Source organism: Macroventuria anomochaeta, assembly GCF_010093625.1.
Source record: "Macroventuria anomochaeta strain CBS 525.71 unplaced genomic scaffold BU25scaffold_52, whole genome shotgun sequence".
Classification (NCBI taxonomy): Eukaryota; Fungi; Ascomycota; class Dothideomycetes; order Pleosporales; family Didymellaceae; genus Macroventuria; species Macroventuria anomochaeta.
Window position 1 is genome coordinate 179889 of NW_022985413.1, and position 20435 is coordinate 200323.

At 52.6% G+C, this 20435-nt stretch overlaps 11 protein-coding genes across 11 annotated transcripts; 5 read left to right on the top strand and 6 right to left on the bottom strand.

Moving 5' to 3' along the window:
- Positions 1-648: 648 nt before the first annotated feature.
- On the bottom strand, positions 649-1662 carry BU25DRAFT_415906 (uncharacterized protein). The gene is made up of 3 exons (XM_033707643.1): positions 1479-1662; positions 1023-1398; positions 649-962 (listed from the first exon to the last, which is right to left on the bottom strand). Exons 1-3 carry the CDS (start codon positions 1587-1589, stop codon positions 952-954), a joined length of 498 nt encoding a protein of 165 aa, XP_033555913.1. The 5' UTR covers positions 1590-1662; the 3' UTR covers positions 649-951.
- Positions 1663-3351: 1689 nt separating this feature from the next.
- On the top strand, positions 3352-4844 carry BU25DRAFT_233282 (Orotidine 5'-phosphate decarboxylase). The gene is made up of 2 exons (XM_033701441.1): positions 3352-3822; positions 3898-4844. The coding sequence occupies exons 1-2, from the start codon at positions 3513-3515 to the stop codon at positions 4737-4739; spliced, it is 1152 nt and encodes a 383-aa protein (XP_033555914.1). The 5' UTR covers positions 3352-3512; the 3' UTR covers positions 4740-4844.
- Positions 4845-5213: 369 nt separating this feature from the next.
- Positions 5214-5999, bottom strand: BU25DRAFT_233269 (uncharacterized protein). Its single transcript, XM_033701440.1, has one exon. The coding sequence runs from the start codon at positions 5773-5775 to the stop codon at positions 5281-5283; it is 495 nt and encodes a 164-aa protein (XP_033555915.1). The 5' UTR covers positions 5776-5999; the 3' UTR covers positions 5214-5280.
- A 363-nt stretch (positions 6000-6362) lies between these two features.
- Positions 6363-7734, top strand: BU25DRAFT_415910 (Extradiol ring-cleavage dioxygenase, class III enzyme, subunit B). The gene is made up of 2 exons (XM_033707644.1): positions 6363-6983; positions 7042-7734. The coding sequence occupies exons 1-2, from the start codon at positions 6491-6493 to the stop codon at positions 7536-7538; spliced, it is 990 nt and encodes a 329-aa protein (XP_033555916.1). The 5' UTR covers positions 6363-6490; the 3' UTR covers positions 7539-7734.
- Positions 7735-8121: 387 nt separating this feature from the next.
- On the bottom strand, positions 8122-9379 carry BU25DRAFT_353801 (plasma membrane iron permease; the record flags this gene model as incomplete). The annotated part of the gene is made up of 4 exons (XM_033703477.1): positions 8122-8406; positions 8460-9034; positions 9084-9275; positions 9355-9379. 4 exons carry the CDS (start codon positions 9377-9379, stop codon positions 8122-8124), a joined length of 1077 nt encoding a protein of 358 aa, XP_033555917.1.
- Positions 9380-10036: 657 nt separating this feature from the next.
- BU25DRAFT_415912 (multicopper oxidase) lies at positions 10037-12271 on the top strand. Its single transcript, XM_033707645.1, has 4 exons — positions 10037-11095; positions 11148-11379; positions 11433-11794; positions 11855-12271. The coding sequence occupies exons 1-4, from the start codon at positions 10256-10258 to the stop codon at positions 12182-12184; spliced, it is 1764 nt and encodes a 587-aa protein (XP_033555918.1). The 5' UTR covers positions 10037-10255; the 3' UTR covers positions 12185-12271.
- Positions 12222-13961, bottom strand: BU25DRAFT_415913 (uncharacterized protein). The gene has a single exon (XM_033707646.1). It carries the CDS (start codon positions 13922-13924, stop codon positions 12650-12652), a length of 1275 nt encoding a protein of 424 aa, XP_033555919.1. The 5' UTR covers positions 13925-13961; the 3' UTR covers positions 12222-12649.
- Positions 13962-14329: 368 nt separating this feature from the next.
- Positions 14330-15389, bottom strand: BU25DRAFT_415914 (uncharacterized protein). The gene is made up of 3 exons (XM_033707647.1): positions 15267-15389; positions 14480-15215; positions 14330-14425 (listed from the first exon to the last, which is right to left on the bottom strand). Exons 1-3 carry the CDS (start codon positions 15301-15303, stop codon positions 14410-14412), a joined length of 789 nt encoding a protein of 262 aa, XP_033555920.1. The 5' UTR covers positions 15304-15389; the 3' UTR covers positions 14330-14409.
- Positions 15390-16420: 1031 nt separating this feature from the next.
- BU25DRAFT_353836 (WD40 repeat-like protein) lies at positions 16421-17050 on the bottom strand (the record flags this gene model as incomplete). Its single annotated transcript, XM_033703481.1, has 1 exon — positions 16421-17050. The coding sequence occupies one exon, from the start codon at positions 17048-17050 to the stop codon at positions 16421-16423; it is 630 nt and encodes a 209-aa protein (XP_033555921.1).
- Positions 17051-18292: 1242 nt separating this feature from the next.
- Positions 18293-18604, top strand: BU25DRAFT_327274 (uncharacterized protein; the record flags this gene model as incomplete). The annotated part of the gene is made up of 1 exon (XM_033702302.1): positions 18293-18604. A coding segment is annotated over one exon (312 nt), but the record flags the coding sequence as incomplete, so codon positions are not given.
- Positions 18605-19322: 718 nt separating this feature from the next.
- BU25DRAFT_353902 (uncharacterized protein) lies at positions 19323-19691 on the top strand (the record flags this gene model as incomplete). The annotated part of the gene is made up of 1 exon (XM_033703483.1): positions 19323-19691. One exon carries the CDS (start codon positions 19323-19325, stop codon positions 19689-19691), a length of 369 nt encoding a protein of 122 aa, XP_033555923.1.
- Positions 19692-20435: the final 744 nt, after the last annotated feature.

A 20435-nucleotide genomic window follows, 5' to 3' on the forward strand; every position in this document is an offset into this window, starting at 1 on the left:
GCAGTAGTTCCGTCGTCCTGAATAACGATGTTCGTCTGCCGAAAGTCGTTGTCGTTCGAGCCAGGAACGGGAAGCCCTCGAGAAGCCATATCGACGTGTGGTATAACTGCGTGCATACTTGGGCATGGGTAGGTTGAGAATCCAGATCATGAAAGTTGCGAGCGCAGAAGATTAAGTCCTTGCGCTCGGTCCTTTGGGAACAAGCCTTCGAGTGCACCAACCATCTCGAAAGTGGAAGCTCGGTTTATCAGCGCGGCCTTGGCAACGCGACGATGATAGGCGTTGGTGGTGAGGCTTGAGATCGGCAAGCTGGCAAGCTCCGAGTGGTCGGGGAAGGGAAGCTCACGCGAGTCATCGAAGCGTTAGTCAGGACTCCAAGTCATTGCTGCTGCTGTTGTCTAGTAGCTTCGAATTCATAATTGCAATAATTGGGCATCGCCAGCGACGTTTGACGTCCTGAAGAGGGCGTTGGAAAGTCTGAAGGATCCATGGATGAAGAAGCTCGAGTGACAGAAAGGGCTCATTGACTAGCCCTGGCGCTAGTGGGTGACTACCGGGTTCTGAGTCTGGAGCCCGCCTCCATCTCTCTGGGCTTCAAGTTCAGGATGTGCTACGTATTGCACGACCATATGGTCAAAGACTTGGATGGAAGAGTTGACCAATTGTTGTTCATTCAGTGTTCTACGCCAAGGCAGCTACACAGAGCCCCTAGATGTGATGAGCATCTGCTCATGTCGCCGTCAGTTCCAGAAACCATCACCTCAACGAACATCGTATGCAGGTTGACAAAGTCAACACTAACAAGTATAGCGATGAAGTGCGATGTAAACGGTAGGAGCGAAGACAACGAAGTAAGAATACACCAAACAAAGTGCAATGCCACGATAGTTGATCCAACGCCCCAAAACCAGCCTTAGAGGTACTCACGATGATGCCCTTATAGAGCAGCACCTAAGCCTCGACTGCAGGTCCGTCAGTACTCGCCAACCAATCCACCACATTCCTTCTGTAGACAAACTCACCTAAGCCGTCTCCACCATCAGCGGAGTTCTCCTCCTCCATGACCTTCTCCTCGTCTTCGGCCTCCTCAGTCTTGACCTTCTTGCTGCGCTTGCCCTTAGCAGGAGTCTTCTTGGCCTCGCCCTCAGAAGCCTTGCTGTTGACGGCGTCGGCGGAGGAAGCTTTGGGCTCAAGCTCAGCATCAGCGTCGGCGTCGGCAGCGTTGCGCTTCTTGCCGGTAGTGGCTTTGAAAGCGGGCGCGGCGGCAGCAGCACCTCCACCGATGAACGTGCCGAAGTTGGGGTGCTCCTCGACCACCTTCTTCTTTACAGGCGGCCAGAACTTCTTAAGAGTACCCTCTGTAAAACCGGAGAGCTTGGCGAAGAGAGTATAGTCGTACTATGTACGGTCAGTATGGTTTTTAAGCCGTCTGCAATGCCATTTATGGCGAGAGCAGTGGAGGATGGAGGTACACAAACCTTGTCGGGGCCGATAGAGGACACGAAGGCCGCGGCAAGAAGCCGGGTCTCCTTGTTGTCGTAGCCGGCGATGCAGGCCTCAGGTGCGGGGCCGTCCTTCTTTGGAGGCATGTTGGCGGCTGTCGGTAGGGTTGCGGTTGCAGTAGTGTTGTGAAGCTGTAGAATAGAAAAGTAGAGGTTGTGAATGAAGAAAAGCACAGTGAGAACGAAACCAGACCGCTTATCTGCGAATGAATTCGACGTGAAGGGGAAGTTGGCAGCTGACCAGCATAACACCCATCCAGGCTGCAATCCTAGGTGACTGACAATTACGAGATTCAGTTCCAAGCTCGTTACCATCGAGCTGCTTACTGGAAATCCATAATTTCGTAAGAACTGAGCGGCTTATGCAATTCCTCTGCTTGTGACTTAAGGAGTTATTAGGGCTACACCTGCCCAGCTGTTGCAAATACAGTTGGCAGTAACCTGCCTTGAGTGCAGCCTAGTTGTGCTCAGAACCTGCGTCACGATGTTTCGACTGTATATGACATCCTCCTTGATCTATAATGTTCGCCACAGAATCGAGGGACCATGGACAGCAGTCAACCCTGTGGGCTGATATGTGTCCAATGTGAAATCATCGACACTGACGACGAGAGTCATGTCTCGCTAAAAGAGCGAATGTAGGAGAAAGGCATAGACGGCGCAAGAACAAGGACCGAGAATCATTGTGAATCCAACATACTCTACCTATCTCTTCTTCAAATAGTGATAGCAGTCACATGACAAGAGTGAGTTGGGGGTTCAAAGCGAAGAACATCTCGCCAGTCTTGGTGTTAGCCGGCCAGCGTTCGATGGAAGTCCAGATGCCTTGTTGAACAGATCAGCATTGGTAGCGGCATATTAACCGACTGCGGTTCGTACCCACCGATCCCAAGGCAACGGTTGCGAACTGCATCTCGACTTTGGACTTTGACCACAGACAATAATGGTCGGTGTCAGCGAGGTGTACGTTGAAGTGGTACGACGACTGCGACTCCTATGAAGCATTTACCACGAATGGGGAGGCTCCGCAAACGCCTCCGTATCGTTCTCCAGATTAGCAAATCCTTCGTCTAAGACCCAACGGCATTCTCCAGAGCGGTTCGGTAGCACCGGGAAGACAAGGGAAGTGGGCGTGTGATGAACAGCTGCGGCGTACCTCACAGCATTATTGTGGCGCCAGTTTTGTGCAGCACAGCAGCATCGTATCGAGGATCAAACAGGCGATGAGTCGTGTAAGGGGACGAGTAACGCCGATGCATCGGTCTTGCTTTCAGAAGAATCGGACCTATACTAGAATAGAAATGCAGGGCAAAGGGACACACACAGTTCAGCTGACAAGCTTGAGAAGTCGCGTAGAAGAGGTTGCTAGCTCGCCAGGTGCGGAGCCTCGAGGTTCAGCGACGTCCAATGCCCGCAGCGTCATTCGACCGAGAGATAGACTCGGGTCACACCGTGGCTGCGTTAGCTGCGTTGCACACGACGGGCCGCAGAAGAGGGTAGAAAGGGTGCAGCTTGACTGACAATCTCGCACATTGGTAAAGCTTATCGATTGGCGGATTGGTGATGGGCTCTTAGACAACCGAAAACGGCGGAATGCAGACGCAGCGATTTGCGGCCCGCCAGGCGCAAGCGGCCTTGCGGCAATTTTCTGTGCCTCACACGCTTGTGAAGCCTCGCTCACTGACATTTGACCTCTCAGCCGCTCTTTTAAACGCAAGAGGCAGTCGCTGCTCTATCCATCCTTCCCTCTCTCACATCCGACCTCAACCAGAGTCGCGACTGCTGATCTTGTGGTCTCGTCCTTGTTCGCTCCTTCCTGTGCCACTCTGATCCCCGCAAGGGTCCCAGTCGTATAACATCCTTGAAAGCCCACGCCAACGAGCAAATTATCTTTCTGCACGCGTCATCCGCCGAAGGAAAGCGCTGCCCCATTTCTTGGGACAACAAACATCTGTCGTCTGTCAATAGTGGACCAACCTTCCTGTCACCTCCACTCACACATCACACACAATGGCATCTCATACCACCCTCACCAGCACATACGGAGCGCGAGCCGGACTCCCTACTACTGGTCCCCTGGCTTCATACCTATTGCGGTTGATCTCCATTAAACAGACAAATCTGTGTCTTTCTGCAGACGTCGAGACCTCCGCCGAACTTATCCAGCTCGCCGAAGATGTTGGTGACTCGATCTGCCTGCTTAAGACTCATTGCGATATTGTCACCGACTGGACAGACCGAACAGCTACAGCACTGAGGGAAATCGCAAAGAGGAAGTCCTTCCTTATCTTCGAGGACCGCAAGTTCGCCGATATTGGTGGTATGTCTCTCCCTACAAAGCATATCAATTACCCTACGATTCGACAAATCTGAACATGTCTAATGATATTGGCAGAAACCGTGCAGAAGCAGTACACTTCAGGACACCACCGTATCGCGCTCTGGGCTGAGATCACCAATGCCCACATTGTCCCCGGTCCCGCCATTGTCACCGCTCTCGAGAAAGCCGCCGAGTCGACGATTGCGAAGTACAACACTGGCGTACACACCGAGATTTCTGCTTCGTCTTGCGCCAAGCTGAATGGTGTAGACGAGGACGACGATGAGGATGACGAGGTCCCACCCATGGACGGTGCTCTCGAGTCGCCTATGCTGATGGACGACGGCGAAAGGCGGCTCAGCATTAAGCCCATGGACAGGAAGCAGAGCGTTGTCAGCGTCAGCACCACCATCTCCACACGAACTGAGAGCATCTCGCCGAGACCAGAGGCACTCAATGCTTCTAGCGAAACATTCGACCTTGACACAGTCAAGCAGCTTGTCCGTCTGGGCGAACCCCCCTTCCTGCGCTCGCTCCTTTTGCTCGCCGAGATGAGCTCCGCCGGACATCTCATGACACCGGAGTACCGTCAAGCTAGCGTTGATGTTGCACGATCTCACCGCGACTTCGTCATGGGCTTCATTGCACAGCGAAGCTTGAACACTGAGCCAGAGGACAACTTCATCACTATGACCCCTGGTTGCCAACTGCCACCGCCAGGCCAGGAGGGCGCGAAGCTCGGAGACAGCCTAGGCCAGCAGTACAACACACCGCGAAAGCTGATTTTCGAGTCAGGCTGTGACATCATCATTGTCGGTCGCGGTATCGTCCGTGCTCCAGACCGCAAGGCCGAAGCGCAGCGCTACAGGCAAGCAGGATGGCAAGCATACGAGGAGAGGATCGGAAAGGGCCAATAGCTCTCCATGGCACACCATCGGTGTGGGACACGACGAGTATCTTCGACATGTCAGCTCCTCGATTGGAGCATCACGAAGCATGAAAGGGCGTAACGTTTGGCATATCCATAAAACACACTGCATTGGGCGGCGCACTATCAGGTTGGATTTCTGGACATACAAACAATACCACCTAGCGTCACTGGCATACCGTATCGAAAATACAGCAAATGAGGAATACGATCAGTCACGCACCTTCGAGTCATTCGCACACCTCTTACGAAACTGCAATTTCATATTGCGTCAAGCACCTAAAGCAGGGTATCGGCACCTCCAAACGCCTCTCACATCATGACCAATCATCCCAAACATCATCATCTACAATGCGATCGCCACACCTGCTACCACAGCAGCAATCGCTCCACTGATGTATACGCCCATGCCAACGGACCTCGCCGCACCGCCTATTGTCTTTTTCACGACACTCGCCAGGAGCTCATCCTGCTCCTTTCGATTCTTCTCAATGTAGTTCTTCAGATCAGTGGGCATGGCGTTGTACCTATCACCTCATCAGTACATGGTTCCTTTGACTACCTCCTCGGCCAAGGAGGTTCACTTGCCAGTCCGGTGTAGTAGCAAAAGTCAGGATCCTGTCTGTGGCGGTGACGCCCTCAGGGACGTTCTTGCCTGTCTCCTGGAACTCGACCAGCGCCGAGTAGGCGGATGTCCATTCTGGCTGAGCTGTCAGGGAGGCCTGGTACGATGACGCAGCTTCAAGCAACGCCTTTGTCATTGAAGCGAGCTGTGCAGAGTCTTTGGCGGTTACTCTTGTGCCTGTGCCAATGCCGAAGTCGGGAGCTGCAGCAGCAATGGAGGCAAAGGCCACAGTGAGGAAAGACGTGAGCTGCATCATTAAAAGACTCGGTTGAGGTTGTGTTGTTGAGGCGACGTAGAAGGATGATAGACGACTTGAAGGGCGAAGTGCGGATGCTTTGAATTGACTGTGTCTACCTCTACATCGAGGCATCGCAATCAATATATACACAATATCAGTCATTACTGTCTATACTTGAACCCGCCTTTCCTCCTGTCGTCAAGGCCTCAGTCAGGCATCCAGTGCAAACTTGACCTTGCTAGTCCATTTTTGAGGCCGCTTACCCGTTGTAGTCACTGGTACCCATCGCACCACTCATTCTCGTACCTACAGCCTCAAGCAGCCCTGCAAATCAGCCTCAGCAAACAGGGCTGGCTGCCTAGTGACATCGAAGCTTAAGGCGCCCGTCATACGCCCTCTTGGCAACGTTTTGTACATGGACTGCTATTGGATGCAGGTACAGACAATCCCAGTAAGTGCGTCTTTTCAAGCGTGAAAGAGTGCGGATGCAGGTAGCCACGGTGATTCCGCAGGGCTGTGTTCGCCAACACGGCCCAAGTTGGATGCCTGTTCATCATACCTCCACAACTATCAAGTGAACAGCAACCACCTGATTCACCTGGCTTCGAGGGACGAAGCTACTCGATGTAAGCATGGTGTCATAAAGCTCACGTCGCGTCGCGTGGTCACGTGGTCGGATGACGCTCGACCGGACACCCGAGTGCTGCAGCGGAGAGTTTCCGCGCTGTCAAACCATCCTTACTAAGTCACGACAACCATCTGGCGGCTTCGAGTACGGTAAATACTGATTGTTAGCAACTACGATGTCTCCAACTTCTCTTCTCCCAAGACAGCTAAAAGTTTGCATTGATCTGCCCCAGTCCCAAACCCCTAAAACATGAACCTAAGCCGTAAGCTGCTCTCATTAGCAACATTCGGCATCGTACAACGACCACACACAGCATCCGCAGAGAACACGACCTTCAACCCCCTCGCCGGCATCCAGCAGTTCCCCATCTCTTCATATAGCAATAACATGACGCGCCTCGCCCCTGTGCTCTCCATCTCGCACGGCGGCGGTCCTATGCCTGTGCTTGGCGACCCCTCGCACGCTGCAATCACAAAGTCGCTGCAAACCAAAGTGCCCAAGCTCCTCAAGCTCGGCACGCCTGAGACACCGAAAGCCATTGTCCTTGTCACGGCGCACTGGTCGACGAATAAGGTACATGTCTCGAGCGGCGCGAGACATGAGCTGTTGTATGATTATTATGGGTTCCCGGATGAAGCGTATAAGCTCAAGCACAATGCGCCTGGGAGCCCGGAGGTCGCGGGGGAGGTAGAGAGGGTGCTGAAGGAAGCAGATATAGACTGTATAAAAGACGGTGAACGCGGTATGTCACTCTATCCCTTGAGTTTGTGATGGTATGGCCAGCAGCTAATGATGGACAGAATGGGACCACGGCGTCTTCATCCCGATGATGCTCATCGACCCCAAAGCCAGCGTGCCAATCGTCCAAGTCAGCGTCCTCGCATCCGAATCTCCCTCCCAATCCTTCGCCATCGGGCGTGCGCTGTCCGCCCTGCGCGCCCAAAATATCGCAATCATCGGCTCCGGATTTGCTACGTTCCACAACCTAAGACTCATGTTCTCTGGCATCTCGTCCACGCCGGACTTCAAGCAAGCAAACATTGAGTGGAGTAGTGCGGTGAGCGATGCCGCCATGACAGATGATGTTGCGGAGAGGGAACGCAAGTTTGAGGGCTGGAGGAACTGGCCGAATGCTTATACAATGCACCCGAGGGGTGGAGCAGAGCACTTTTTGCCGCTGATTGTGTGTGCAGGAGCTGGTGGGGAGACGAGGGGGAGGAAGTATGCGGATGATTTTAGGGGGTTGGATATGTGGAGTTATTACTGGGATGAGGAGGTGGAGGGCGAGAAGTTGTAGAGTGAGGTCGAATAAAAGTTCAGGCCAAAGCGGTATGGACCTTCTGCTCCCTGACCAAGCCTTGGAAGCGCATATGCGTAGAAAGTGCGCCCCATGGTTGTGATAATAGTGGAGTTAGTATCGGCTGCGTGAGAAGGAATCCCTCGCTCCTGTTTGCGCTTGCAGTGCTCGACCTGAGGGTTGCCAAACAATATCCCATCGTTCGACATCTCGTCTGTCGACACCACACAAAGCCAACAATTAGGCACTGGACTGACACAGACAAGCCATTCACATGTACATCGATGATTCACAACGGCAGCGCTGATATCCTGCTTTCAATAGCATGGTCCCTGTACCAGCTGCGTTCTCACATATGGAATGAGGGCCCACTTTTCAGGACGCTAGTGTCGAAGATCAATTGCGGCTGAGCGAGGGCTGAAGATGCAAAGATAGAACACCAGAATATGCGAACGAGAAGACAGCGGAGAAGAGACTGAACGAATGCGACTCGTGAGCTTCGTGAGAGAGAGATTACCGATGCACGACCGAATGCGCGTCTTTCCCACGTCGTCACACAACACCAAGTAAGGTCTTCATCACCCTATGCACGGATCTCCCTTATGTTCGACTCCACAACGTGCCCCTCTTCGCTGGTCTTCTTCCCCGCAAGTTCTGCGTGACTGCTCGATGTCTCGCTCAAGTCTTCTGGTGTGTCAGAGACGACCTCCTTACGCTCCTTCCCACCAAGGTACACGAAGCCTGCGATGACGGCGACCCAGTACAGGTTGTACGAGATGACGGAGCCGTATGTGGCACTATTCTGCCATCCAAACAGCGAGTTGAAGATGCCCCAACCGCCGGATCCGTCTTCAAGGGGTGAACCGAACTATTGCCTTGTTAGCAACTCCAGAGGTTTGCGCAAGACTGGACACAACCTACGTTGACATGCCACACGCTCTTCCTGATATCGTAGCTACCTGGGCCAGCACCAGCCTCTGCAGCTCCCTCGCCTGCAAGCTTGACCCACGCATCCTGCTCTAGGTTCCAGACTCCCTTGGAGAAAAGGCCTGCAGCTACAAGGTACAAGAAGCATGTTGAAGCCACTAGGAAGATCTGGAGAGATGTCTTGTTGCCGCCCTTGTAGATCAGGTAGCCGATGAGTGCTCCGGCGCCGAGGCCGCATATGGCTGCGAGAGGGATCGATGTTGCAGGGAGACCAATGCCCACGCCTGCGATGAACAGCACGGCCTCGATACCTTCTCGGAGAACGGTGATGAAGGGCAGGATGAACATGGCATACTTCTCGGACCATCTTTTGAAATGGCCTCCAACGGGCTTGCTTGTGTCCTTATCGTCAAGTACTTTGCGGATCTTGTTTCTCCATTTGTCTCGCAGTTTGCTGACGCGGAGCAGCGCCGCACCCATAATGGTGATAATGATACTGGCAATCAACGCGAAAACGCCCTCCCAGATGTTTTCGGCTTTCTCGAAGGCGTTCTTGCCTGCAGTGTAGACTACGACATTGTTAGCGGATGTCAGACCGATTAATCAACGAATATTCACAAGTTCCAATCACACCAGCGCAGATGATCAAACAGATCAAAACACCCAGCCCTACACCAGCCCAGACCTGGCGAACAAGCCTCTTGTGGGCTGCAGCATCGTGCTTAGGGCCGAGTGTTTGCTTCAGGAACGCCAGCAGTACAGAGACAATAATGCTGCACTCCAGGCACTCTCGGAAGCAGATGAAGAAGACTGTTCTCAATGTCAGTAACCTCGGTACAGTCAATCTGGTTAGGAGACAATTGTGAGGGAAGAGTCGAAGTTAGCGTACCTGGCACAGCAAAGACGTTTGGCATCTTGACGTTACAGATGAGCTTGCCCACACTTTGCAATAAAGATGATCAGATAAGAGAAGGATCGAAAGAGGGGATATCTAATCTGATGAGCGAAAGAAGCGCAGAAAGCTCTCAGGCAACACCAACTGTTGCACCTCCCGCGCGCGGCCCTTCCCAAAGCCACCATCGCCGAATCTCGCTAATCATCACCTCATCTGCAGCAAGTTTGAGTTCAACCTGAAGCCATACACATTGCGGAATGGTCAAATTCCCGCACCCCGCCGCTTCCTTGGGCACATGCAATTCACGATCTGCGGCCCGCCAAGGACGCCTATTCCAATCAAGCCTCGACCTACCCCGGCTAGCGCGGCCTTGAGATGCAAACAAGCAGTTCGCTTACCCTTCGCCTGTGGCGATCGGGGTCCAGATTATCAGATGGGTCGATAAAACCGTACAAACTTTGCGCTACAGGGAACCGTTCGAGTTTCGACGAATCGCATGAGCGACGCAGCACCGGAGGGAGGGCGCCGTAAGGTGGAGTAGAGTGACATTTGTAGTGCCGGATTTTGAATGAGGGAGTACGGCGCGCAAATCGCGAGGTCAACCCACTTGATGGCGGCTCTGGAACTGGGTTATCGACCGATGATCTGATAATCTTGACATTCCACTGATCATACAGGCAAGCCGGGATTTTTTGTGTAGCGAGAGAAGGCTTTGTCGACAGCTCGGGCTTATCTGATCGCGCCTCCTGCGGTCCTTGGCTGGGAGCATCTTATCTTTTTCATCTGATCAGCTTTGATCTCAAGGGCAGGATCAGTCGCTGGTCGCTGTTGTACTTCTCCAGTCTCAAGTTTCATTTCCTCGTCCTGCCTCGGTCGAGGTTTCTCCAGCTTCACCATGGCTATCTCCCTGACGAGCTTCCTCCTCCCAATATGTCTTTTCATCTCATTAGCCCGGACCGCTACCTTGACATATGACTTCGACGTAGCATGGACACATGCCAACCCGGACGGCCAGTATAACCGCCCGGTCATCGGCATCAATGGACAATGGCCGATTCCTTCCATTGTCGCAACCAAAGGCGACCAAGTCATCGTCAACGTCAAGAACTCACTGCGTAATGAGAGCACAAGTCTGCACTTCCATGGGCTGTACATGAACGGTACAACGCACATGGACGGCCCCGTCGCCGTTACTCAATGCGGAATCCTCCCCGGATCATCGTTCACATACAACTTCACCATCGATCAGCCAGGCACATACTGGTACCACAGCCATGTGCGCGGCCAGTATCCAGATGGTCTTCGCGGACCTCTTATCGTCAAAGACCCAGAGAACCCTTTCAAGGGCCAGTACGACGAGGAGGTTGTTCTCACCTTCTCAGATTGGTACCATGAGTCGATGCCCAAGCTGATGTCGGGCTTCATCAGCATTGCGAATCCTTCTGGAGCGGAGCCTGTACCTCAGGCCGCTTTGGTCAATGACACACAGAACCTGTCTGTCAAGATTGAGCCGGGGAAGACGTACATGTTCCGTATGATCAATATTGGTGCTTTTGCGGCGCAGTATGTGTGGTTCGAGGATCATACTATGCGTATCGTTGAAGTCGATGGCATCTATACAGAGCCCATGGACGCAGAGATGCTTTATGTGACTGCAGCCCAGAGGTATAGTGTCTTGGTCACTGCGAAGAATGACACAAGTTCAAACTTTGCATTCGTCGGCTCTATGGATGAGGTAGGTTTCGTACTTCCTTCAACCATACCACTTTGCTAACATGACTTCGCAGGATCTCTTCGACGTTTTCCCAGACGGCCTGAACCCCAATGTTACAGGATGGCTCGTCTACGACGATACCAAGGCAAAGCCCGAGGCCAAATTGATCGACTCATTCGACTCCCAATTCGACGACTTCACACTTGTCCCATACGACAAAGAATCCATCTACTCCAACGTCGACCAGTCCATCACCCTTGACATGAAGATGGATAATCTCAACGACGGCGCCAACTACGCTTTCTGTAAGCCATAACTCTGTATCAATGGTACCCTCGCATCAACTCACACCTCTCAGTCAACGATATCACCTACGTCGCCCCCAAAGTCCCCACCCTCTACACAACCCTCTCCACTAGCGCCAACGCCACCAACCCCCTCATTTACGGTTATAACACGAACCCGTTCGTGCTGTCACAAAACCAAGTCGTAGAAATCATCCTCAACAACGACGACCCGGGAAAGCACCCGTTCCATCTGCACGGCCACGCCTTCCAGGTCATCGCCCGCTCGGAGGAAGAAGCAGGCGCTTTCGATCCCAACAATGCCACGCAGATCGCCTTTGCTGCTACGCCGATACGGAGAGATACGGTGCTTGTGAGGCCCAATGGACATATTGTGCTGCGCTTCCAGTCTAATAATCCGGGAATTTGGCTCTTCGTACGTCCCCCTTCCATCTCCCCATTGCTGACTATTAGTTACGACGCTGATATAAAATAGCATTGCCACCTCGAATGGCACATGGCGTCCGGTCTCGCCATAACATTGATCGAAGCACCTCTCACCCTACAGTCCCAGCTCTCGGGCAAGATTCCGCAAGACCACTGGGACGTGTGCAAAGCAGGTGATGTGCCTGTGGTTGGCAACGCTGCAGGAAATACGGTTGATGTGCTGGACTTGACGGGCGAGAATAAGAGCCCAGGAGAGTTACCAGCAGGATTTACAGGAAGAGGTATCGTGGCGCTGGTGTTTAGTTGCTTGAGCGCATTCGTCGGAATGGCAGTCATTGGGTGGTATGGGTTGAAACCTATTGAAAAGAAGACCAAGTAATCAGTTGGTGATTTGACGAGGAATGATGGTTGATGGAAGATTGGCATTAGCGATGTCTCCTTTGCATTAAATTCTATTCTCCTTGCTCAACTCCCTTCTGTCTAAGCTCCGTAGTGTTCGTCTTCTACGTCACCGACTTCCCCTGCGTCGCTCGGACGGCTATAGTGCTCAGTCCGGCGCAAGGCAAGTTCGTCTGGTCTGCTATCTTGACCCGGCCTCTCCTTTCACTCCTCCAGAGTGTTGCGCTCGCAGCTCCACGTGATCAGCAGCCGCCGGCAGCACCTTCGGAGTTTACTGCCGTGGCGGATGTGCCTCAGTATGGATTGACTCCCATCTTTCAAGAGTTGTGCATTGGGTTCACCTTCGATCATATCTGTCAAGACTGATTGCCCCATGCACTGCCTCTTTTTCAGTGGAGTTGCAATGTATGCGTCGGCAGGTAACCTTGACAGGTCCGTGGAGCGCTCAGCTGTAAGTACTGTAATCGGGAGGAGGTTGTTCCCACACTCCGTCATAACATGGTGGAATCATCGGCGCCGGCTCCTCATCCTGGCCATTATGCTGGCCATCCATCGCCTGTTGCGTCGTCAGCGGACACAAAACAGTGTACGCCATCTCGTCCATCTTTCGGTTCACCAAATCTCCAGACGCTTCGTCGAATACATCCTCACCGATACGCAGCCAGACGTGCAGTTTGTACTCGAGATACACCGCGAACCTCTTCTGCGGTAAGCTGGGATCGATGGGTGCTTCGGACGAGAGCACGGTGTGCATGATATGTCCTCCTGCGACGGAGAGCGCGGTGCTATCGCCAAGCGAGATGTCTTTGAGGGCTGTGACGTTGAAGGAGATTTCCATGCCTGTGTTGTCTGGGAGCATGCGGATGTATGTGTTTCCGGGTCGTGTGAAGGGGTACTTCAGCTTCAATTTCTCTTTTCCGGTTGCGAGTTTGCGCTTCTTGAGGACGCGTTCAGCAGTTGACATTGGGAGATGGCCTGTAGCGTCTGGAAAACCGGTGATTATGATGGCGGTCTCTTCAAATTCCCATTTTATTTCACGGGGGACTAGCCAGCGTGTCTCAGTGATGCGCATGGAGCTGATGAGCGGCAGGTTGAGGCCGTTCAGTTGCAGTGTGGTTGGGATGGTAATATTCTTGGAACCGAGATCAGGCGGATCGAAGCTAGCTCGAACGGCGAAGGAAGTCTCTGGGAAAGACACTGTTCGCGATGGATCCAGGCGTATAGACTCGGCATTTTCGCGAAGAACGCGCAAGTCCTGGCTTGTTTGTGAAGTCTTCCCGTTTGGCAAGACGCATGTTGCGAAAATGGCATACGAGATATCGACAGATGGAAGCGCCGCCGTTGCAGGAAGGTATGAAGGAATCGGCAGTTCGAAGTAGCACTTGACAGTTTTTGATCCAGCTCCTCCCTGTGGCGGGCTTATCAAACATCCACAAAGCTTCTCTGCAGTCTCGTAATCGAATTGATGGCGTTTCTGCTCTTTCTGTGATCCCATGAAGCCAAGCTCACTCATGAGAATCTTCGAGGCAGTCCCACTCGTCGTCTCTTTTCCTCGCTCTAGTCGCCCAACTCTTGCAAGTGTAATTTGAATATTGCATTGTGGTGGTACGTTGCTGAACGACAGTTGTCCATGAAGAAGTGAGTCTGGCGCGCCTTCTGCGGGGTTGAGTTGGATGGTGTGTTCAGCCGGTACCTGCAAGGAAAGTTTGGGTTTGCCCATCACGAACTGTCCCTGGTATTTGGTAGATCGCCCATGAGTGATGCAGACTCAAGCATCAGAGAAAAAAGACGTCCTCACGAGATCGGCATCTCTCCCGACGGGACGCGGCCAGAACAATTCGTGATGCATCGATGGCATACACGCGCGCAGACCGCCTACCAAAAGGGCAGCCAAGACTCACTCTCCATGCAGTGTGGGGCTTAGCGTCAGGGACCAAAGTCACGCATGACTGGGTGGAGACCATTCAGTTCCCCACATTTTCATCGTGCATGATTTGAAGATATCGTGTGCAAACGGACATGGCTGAACCTGCAGATGAGAGCCGGAAAAGTTTGCATCGTATTTGTCAGTCCTCATTTCCACCACAAGTACTGAAAGCACGCTTAGGGAACACAGGAGGTGTGACTTGAATTTCGAACGTCTATTTTGATTCTATTTGATGTTGATGTTGCCTTAGGATATACCATACATAAACTTGCAAAGCTCTAGTTGTAACGGTATCTATTGTGTAGTTAGCATGTATGAACACTCCAATCGTTGCAGTCGATCACTTACGCATAGCGCTCTTTTCGAGGAGCCAGCGAGCTGGCTGGAGAGCTTTCGTCATCGATCTTCTTTCCAGCAATTGACCTCCTCCGCTCTCCAACAATAGCCGCAGTGACATACAGCAGCCATATGATAGCAGCAACGATGCCGTATGCGATGACCTGGGGGCGACTAGGCGCAAAACCCAGAGGTGCGTCGTATGCAAGAAGCAGGCCGAGTCCTCCATTGATCATACCCAGGGTGATAGCGATTCGTCCAAGCCACAGATGCCCATAAGACCAGAGTGTGCGGCATTGGTACTTCTTATACCTCAGATGATGGATGTAACCCATGATGGGCTGGAAGAACAACAAAACGAAAAGGATGAGACCAACAATGGGATGGTAACTGTGAAGCAGGCCTACTTGAGTAGGTGCCTGTCTGGCAAGCCAGATACCGATGCCAACCGCCGCTGTATACACCAGGTATGCGAAGAGCTGAAACAAGCCGTGGATGAGCCATGCACCGCGAAAAAAGCCCAGACGGATGAGGATGCTGCCGATGGGGAAGAACAGAACGAACGCCAACGATGCTAGAACGCCATGTGCGATGAGGACCTTTTGCCGGCCGTCGATGAAGGACTGTGATGGGCCGCCCCGCCCGCTGCCAAACCCTCCGTTGTTATCATTGCCGTTGCCGTTGTTGTTCGATCCGCCTGGGCCATATTGACCACCAGGGCCATACTGTGCGGAGACCGTGGTTACTGCTATGATGACTGTGAGCTAGTGCGGATATGTTTCGTCGTGCAGTCAATTACCTAGAGCCAGCAAAGCTGCTCTCAATCCGAATGTCATTATAAGATGATTGCTAAAGATTTAAGTGATGGAAAATCGAAAAATAACTAAGTTACGGATGTATGGAAAGAGGAAGATGATCCATACTTAACCAGCCACTTCTGGCGGACGTCGGTATATAGCACCGCCTCCAAGGTGCAGCCAAGTGGTGACAGCAGCGATCACAAGTCTAATGCGGGGTGTTTCTGACGTAAATGACGCTTTACGTAGCAAAAGATAACTCGGCTTACGCGTTTCGACTTGTTTCCGACTGATGAGAGTGGTCGCTCGGTGCCAGACTAGGGTCCGGATACTGATGGTGGAGAGCCGACCTGGAGATGTCGGCAAAACACCACGCTGAACCTCCGACTTCTATAATGACGTCTGCCAGGCTCTGCTTGAGGCTGTAAGCTTCGATTACGGACGATAGTTCATGTGACTTCGATTGAACGGTAAGCGGCTGCGTAGCAGGCGTCAAAGGGCGAACGTGAGTACGTGTGGGCGCGTACACGCGATGGCACCCGCGATGACACTTGCTAGCGCATCAAAGGAACGGCAGCCTTGCGGAGCCTCGGACATCATACCCAGATTGTTCAGATCATGGTCTCTGGTGCCTGCATGAACTGCTGTTTGGCCGCCTTGAACGCCATCTCTAGGCGGCAGACATCACGTGCCCCCATGTTCATTGTGACCAAGGCTGTGATCAGAGTGGAGCGTCCTGGAGGCAGTCACCCGGAAAACCAGAAGTGACATGGTCAAGGTCGTTGACTGTGCTGGCTCAACAGCCCATCTAGGTACAAGCCGCTAGCGATTCACCCCTGCACACAGCTGCAACACCGTTTCTGCCAGCTTGCAAGCAGGGGTTCACAGCCACACCTACAATATCCGGCAAGATGCCTTGCTTACGCGGATCACGCTTACCGACTGAGTAGACAGCTTTGGGCAACCCTTAAGCAGTCGCTCATGACTATATTGGATACTGTAACCCTCTGCATAACAATGACCTATCTCGATACAAGGATATGTAGATGCGTAATCTTAGGAGCACTACATCTATAGCTTAAATACGCTTGCTGTACTACTGCAGTCATTCTGAAATGCGAAACCAAGTGAAACTGCACGTAAAACAAAAATGGGCTTACCACAACTCGAGCAGTAACACCCTCCCAGAGGTGTACCCGAACGCAACCCGACAGCTGTGAACATCAGTATGGCTGGGCCGGCAGTCAGCAGGTATCCAAAGCGTATCTTGTGAGTTTACCGTCAACCAACTATGCCCCACAAAGATGCGCTCTACAGAAGACTTAGGAGGAAAAGTAGACGTAGACAGAGTTGCTAGCGGAAGCAACATGGACCCGCGACTCGTTTTCAGGTGCGCTCCATCCCTTGAGAAGGCCACTTTGCGGACCCGGTTTGTAAGCTCAAGCGTGTGCAGCGGCTGTCCAGTCTTAGCATCCCACACTCGCACCGTCTTATCCCACGAAGCCAATGCCAATCGATCTCCTGCCGCTGAGAAGGCCACGCTACTGTACCTGTCGATATGGTCGTTGAGTATGTGCGTCGGCCTTACAATATTCCTTGAGAAGTTAAGAGTGTGTACCGGCTGTCCAGTCTTTGCATCCCACACCCGCACCGTCTCGTCATCCGAAGCCGATGCCAGTCGGACTATCTCCAACGGCTTCAGATCGCGGACGAGGCGCTTGTCGTCTGCTGTGAAGCCAGAAGAAGCTTCGCTAAGGAAGGCTGCTTGAGGCGCAGGCGCCCGCATCTCGCTTGGACCCAAGGCTTCAGCTGACCAGTAGGTATTAGTGGTTCCTTCGGATGCGACTGGTACCTCGCCTCGCGGCACGACACGCGATTGACGACGAAGGTCGACAACAACTGACATGATCATCGCTATAGCGTACTCTATTGGATGTTTGCAGCATTGCAGTATGGATCGAACAGGCAATAGGCAAAGGTGATGTTTGCACGGCCATCTTCACAAGCTTTACCGCGTCGATCTCGTCAGCAAGCCCATGGAATACGCTGGAACATTAGCGACGGAGCCCAGAAGAACCGCTGTTTGTATTTGCGCAACGCCCTCGTGATGCAAGGTACAACGTCGCACGAACTGTACTCTGATCGTTGCGCAGGTCGACCTTTCAAAGCATGGCGCCACACCTCGCTACCTAGCAGCACGATCTCATCCGCGATATGATCGTCGACGACTACATAGAGCAGCTGCTCCCCCATTGCGGTAGGTGGCCGGAGCCAAAGTCTGTGCTCGTGATGGACAATGCGTCCTTCCACCACACGGAGCGACTCGAGCAGATGTGCTGCAATGCTGGCGTCAAGCTGATGTACCTGTCGCCTTACTCACCTGATCTGAACCTGATCGAAGAGTTCTTTGCGGAGCTGAAAGCGTTCATCAAGAAGAACTGGCGTATTTTCGAAGACGCGCCCGAGCAAGGCTTTGACACTTTCCTAGAGTGGCGCATCGATATGGTCGGCGGCAAGCAGGACAGCGCTAGAGGCCACTTCAGGCACGCAGGGATCACAGTGGAAGAGCTCTGGGCTTGCATGCATGTTTGTACAGCTGAATGTAGAAGTAAATCCAAGGTTATACTCTGTCAAGCTGAAAACGCAGAGCTCGCCTCAATCTATAGTAATCACACCTTCAGCTGCTGAACCCAGTGTTCAATGTCGCGTATGAAACGCCGAGCCACTCCAATCTTTATGCCTTTCGAGATGGAAAAAATCGGGATCTTGGTCTTTGTAGAGCTACTGCAGGTCGAGCCCATGTTCTAGAGCCAGGTCACACATGTTCCGAATATCGTCCTTCTGATCTTCACTCATCACTCGTGACTGCTGCCAATTGCTGTACTCTTCTACCGCAGCATATAAGAAACCAGGCATATCAAGACGAGGCTTGGCTTGCACTTCGGCTGAACTTGATGTGGTTCCACCTAGCTTCCGCGACTAGGGTACTGCAGGGACGTTCTCCGGACAATTACGCTTGCATTCCGACCGCTGCAGCTACGAGAGCTCGCCGTGGCTGCAGGTCTCTGGATCTGGGATCCAAGAAGCGCCGATGCAGGTATACTACGGTGCGCTTGTGTTTACGCCAGAGCGAAGCATTGTTCGGCGTCAGTTCAGACGGGAAATGCCAAAAGAAGTGCAAGTGAAGTCTGGGCTTGAGGAAGACTGGGGGCCTCTGCTGCAGACGCTCGAGGGCCATACGGACTATGTCACAAACGTGGCCTTCTCGGCAGCAGGAGATCGATTGGCATCGGCTTCGTGGGATCAGACGGTACGGGTGTGGGATGCGCAGACTGGACAGCCGTTAACACTTCGTGACCCTATCAGGCAGCATTCCGTCTCTTCCTTGAGTACCTTGAAACAACCCATACGGCATGTGGTCATCACGGAACATCATAGAAACCTGAAGTACGAGGAGGTGAAGCCTGAGTTGACGTGTTCCGGTGTTTGATGATCGGCTTCAGTCAACTGTCGATGACCGGTGCAACGCTATGGAAAGTGCTAGAAAATTTGAGGCTGTGCAGGAGGAGCTTAGAACAGAAGGTAGTGCCCAGGTGTCGCTGTGTCAACGTCTTGAGAGCGCGCCCTTCCGTCGCGGAGCGCAAAACTGTCATCGATGTGAGTCTAAACAAAGGCAATTTTGTTGAAAGCGAAGTTGGGCTGGTGTTGATGTTCTGACTCCCTGAGGGAGCGGTATCGGCTTCGCCACATCACTCATCATTCTGACGAATCACGCGCCGACACGGACCGCAAGCGGATCTGTCACGCCAGCATTTCCTGTCTTGCACGATTATGGTGTCTGAGTCACTGCAGCCTCCTGACTGTTGTAGGCATGATCTGGCATCGCGAAGTGATTGCGTCTTCCGTATCCACCCCCGTATATAAGGTAAGGCTGTCTCCCGACCGCCACTCCACTATCAGGAGTCTTCGGTTTGCGAGGCGACTTTTCGTTGCCTCTTGTACATCGCATTTCATCTTTTTGTATCTTTACAACATTAAAAACAACAACACATTATAAAATGGGAAAACGCCACAACAGGAAGCGGACAAGAAGTCGGCCTCGCCATCGAGACGGCAATAACACAAATCAAGCCATTCAGCATTTCCGAAGTAATTCGCTCGATACCACTTCTTCGCGGTCGACGATTGTCTCTCCTTATCAGCCATCGTACGCGCCCATCGCAAACGTTTCCGCGGACCACTGGCACCAAACATATTTTGTATGGCAGAACCGACTTCGGTTGGAGCAGGAGAGAGCGAAGGCAGTGGAGTCTCATCAGCTTCGCGTTTTTGGTGGCGAGCCAGGTGATGAAGTGAGCCTCTTCGAGCCTATGATGAAGGTAGTCACGGACCTCTTCGACGGCTATGATGACTTTGGATATTCATGATGGTTTTCTCTTCATGTCTTCAAAGCACATCCCTTCTTCGTCTTATGCTCTCTTCTCTCTTCTCAATCACCCATTGCCATGAGATTGAAACAATCACGAAGTCACGCATTATGACTCTCACCGCAGCGAGGCCCTCACCTGCTGCCTTTTCGTTGCTGCTAGCGACACATTTATTCCACTCAATACCTCGCGCACGATCAGCGCGTACGCGCAAAATCACTCAGGCTATAGCAAGCATATGCTCAACCAACAACACTCGAACGACGATGGCTCTGGCAGCCAGCTGGAGGCGTGGGATATACTGAGCTAGGACTTGTAGCAGTGAAGGCCCCTAATGAACACTCGGCCGTAGTGTCTCAACAGTGGTGCTGGATCGGTCCAACAAAACTCAGCCCTAGGACTCCGGTTTACGTATGAAAGGAAAGGGCGCAAGGGCGACTTGAGGCGGCTCGATGCACGCTTGGGATTTTCGATGGGCTTGAGCTATTGGCTCGCTTGGAAAGGTTCTCGGTTTGAGCGTCGCTGCCTAGATACATGGGAAATGAGGATGCGTGTTCGATTGAGGAGTCATCGCGTCTTAGTAAGATCGTGGTGTTGTGACACGGCTCGGGCGCTTCGTGCTGGCGACAGCACGTTCTCGAAGGAACACTTAGATTAGAAGATACCCCACTCAACCTTGAGACGAATAGACTTAGCTCTCAAGAGCAAGGATACGATATATAACGACCTATTGTGCTTGTGCTT

What these genes read in the sequence shown, in the direction of transcription:
- BU25DRAFT_233282 (XM_033701441.1), top strand. Translation starts at nt 3,513, where the DNA reads ATGGCATCTCATACCACCCTCACCAGCACATACGGAGCGCGAGCCGGA. An exon ending in CAAGTTCGCCGATATTGGTG is followed by an intron (nt 3,823 to 3,897) that starts GTATGTCTCTCC and finishes TGATATTGGCAG; the next exon opens with AAACCGTGCAGAAGCAGTAC.
- BU25DRAFT_233269 (XM_033701440.1), bottom strand. Translation starts at nt 5,775, where the DNA reads ATGACTGATATTGTGTATATATTGATTGCGATGCCTCGATGTAGAGGT.
- BU25DRAFT_415910 (XM_033707644.1), top strand. Translation starts at nt 6,491, where the DNA reads ATGAACCTAAGCCGTAAGCTGCTCTCATTAGCAACATTCGGCATCGTA. An exon ending in TATAAAAGACGGTGAACGCG is followed by an intron (nt 6,984 to 7,041) that starts GTATGTCACTCT and finishes AATGATGGACAG; the next exon opens with AATGGGACCACGGCGTCTTC.
- BU25DRAFT_415914 (XM_033707647.1), bottom strand. Translation starts at nt 15,303, where the DNA reads ATGACATTCGGATTGAGAGCAGCTTTGCTGGCTCTAG. An exon ending in AGCAGCTTTGCTGGCTCTAG is followed by an intron (nt 15,216 to 15,266) that starts GTAATTGACTGC and finishes CAGTCATCATAG; the next exon opens with CAGTAACCACGGTCTCCGCA.
- BU25DRAFT_415912 (XM_033707645.1), top strand. Translation starts at nt 10,256, where the DNA reads ATGGCTATCTCCCTGACGAGCTTCCTCCTCCCAATATGTCTTTTCATC. An exon ending in TCGTCGGCTCTATGGATGAG is followed by an intron (nt 11,096 to 11,147) that starts GTAGGTTTCGTA and finishes ATGACTTCGCAG; the next exon opens with GATCTCTTCGACGTTTTCCC. An exon ending in ATCCGGGAATTTGGCTCTTC is followed by an intron (nt 11,795 to 11,854) that starts GTACGTCCCCCT and finishes GATATAAAATAG; the next exon opens with CATTGCCACCTCGAATGGCA.
- BU25DRAFT_415906 (XM_033707643.1), bottom strand. Translation starts at nt 1,589, where the DNA reads ATGCCTCCAAAGAAGGACGGCCCCGCACCTGAGGCCTGCATCGCCGGC. An exon ending in CCTCTATCGGCCCCGACAAG is followed by an intron (nt 1,399 to 1,478) that starts GTTTGTGTACCT and finishes GACCGTACATAG; the next exon opens with TACGACTATACTCTCTTCGC.
- BU25DRAFT_415913 (XM_033707646.1), bottom strand. Translation starts at nt 13,924, where the DNA reads ATGGGCAAACCCAAACTTTCCTTGCAGGTACCGGCTGAACACACCATC.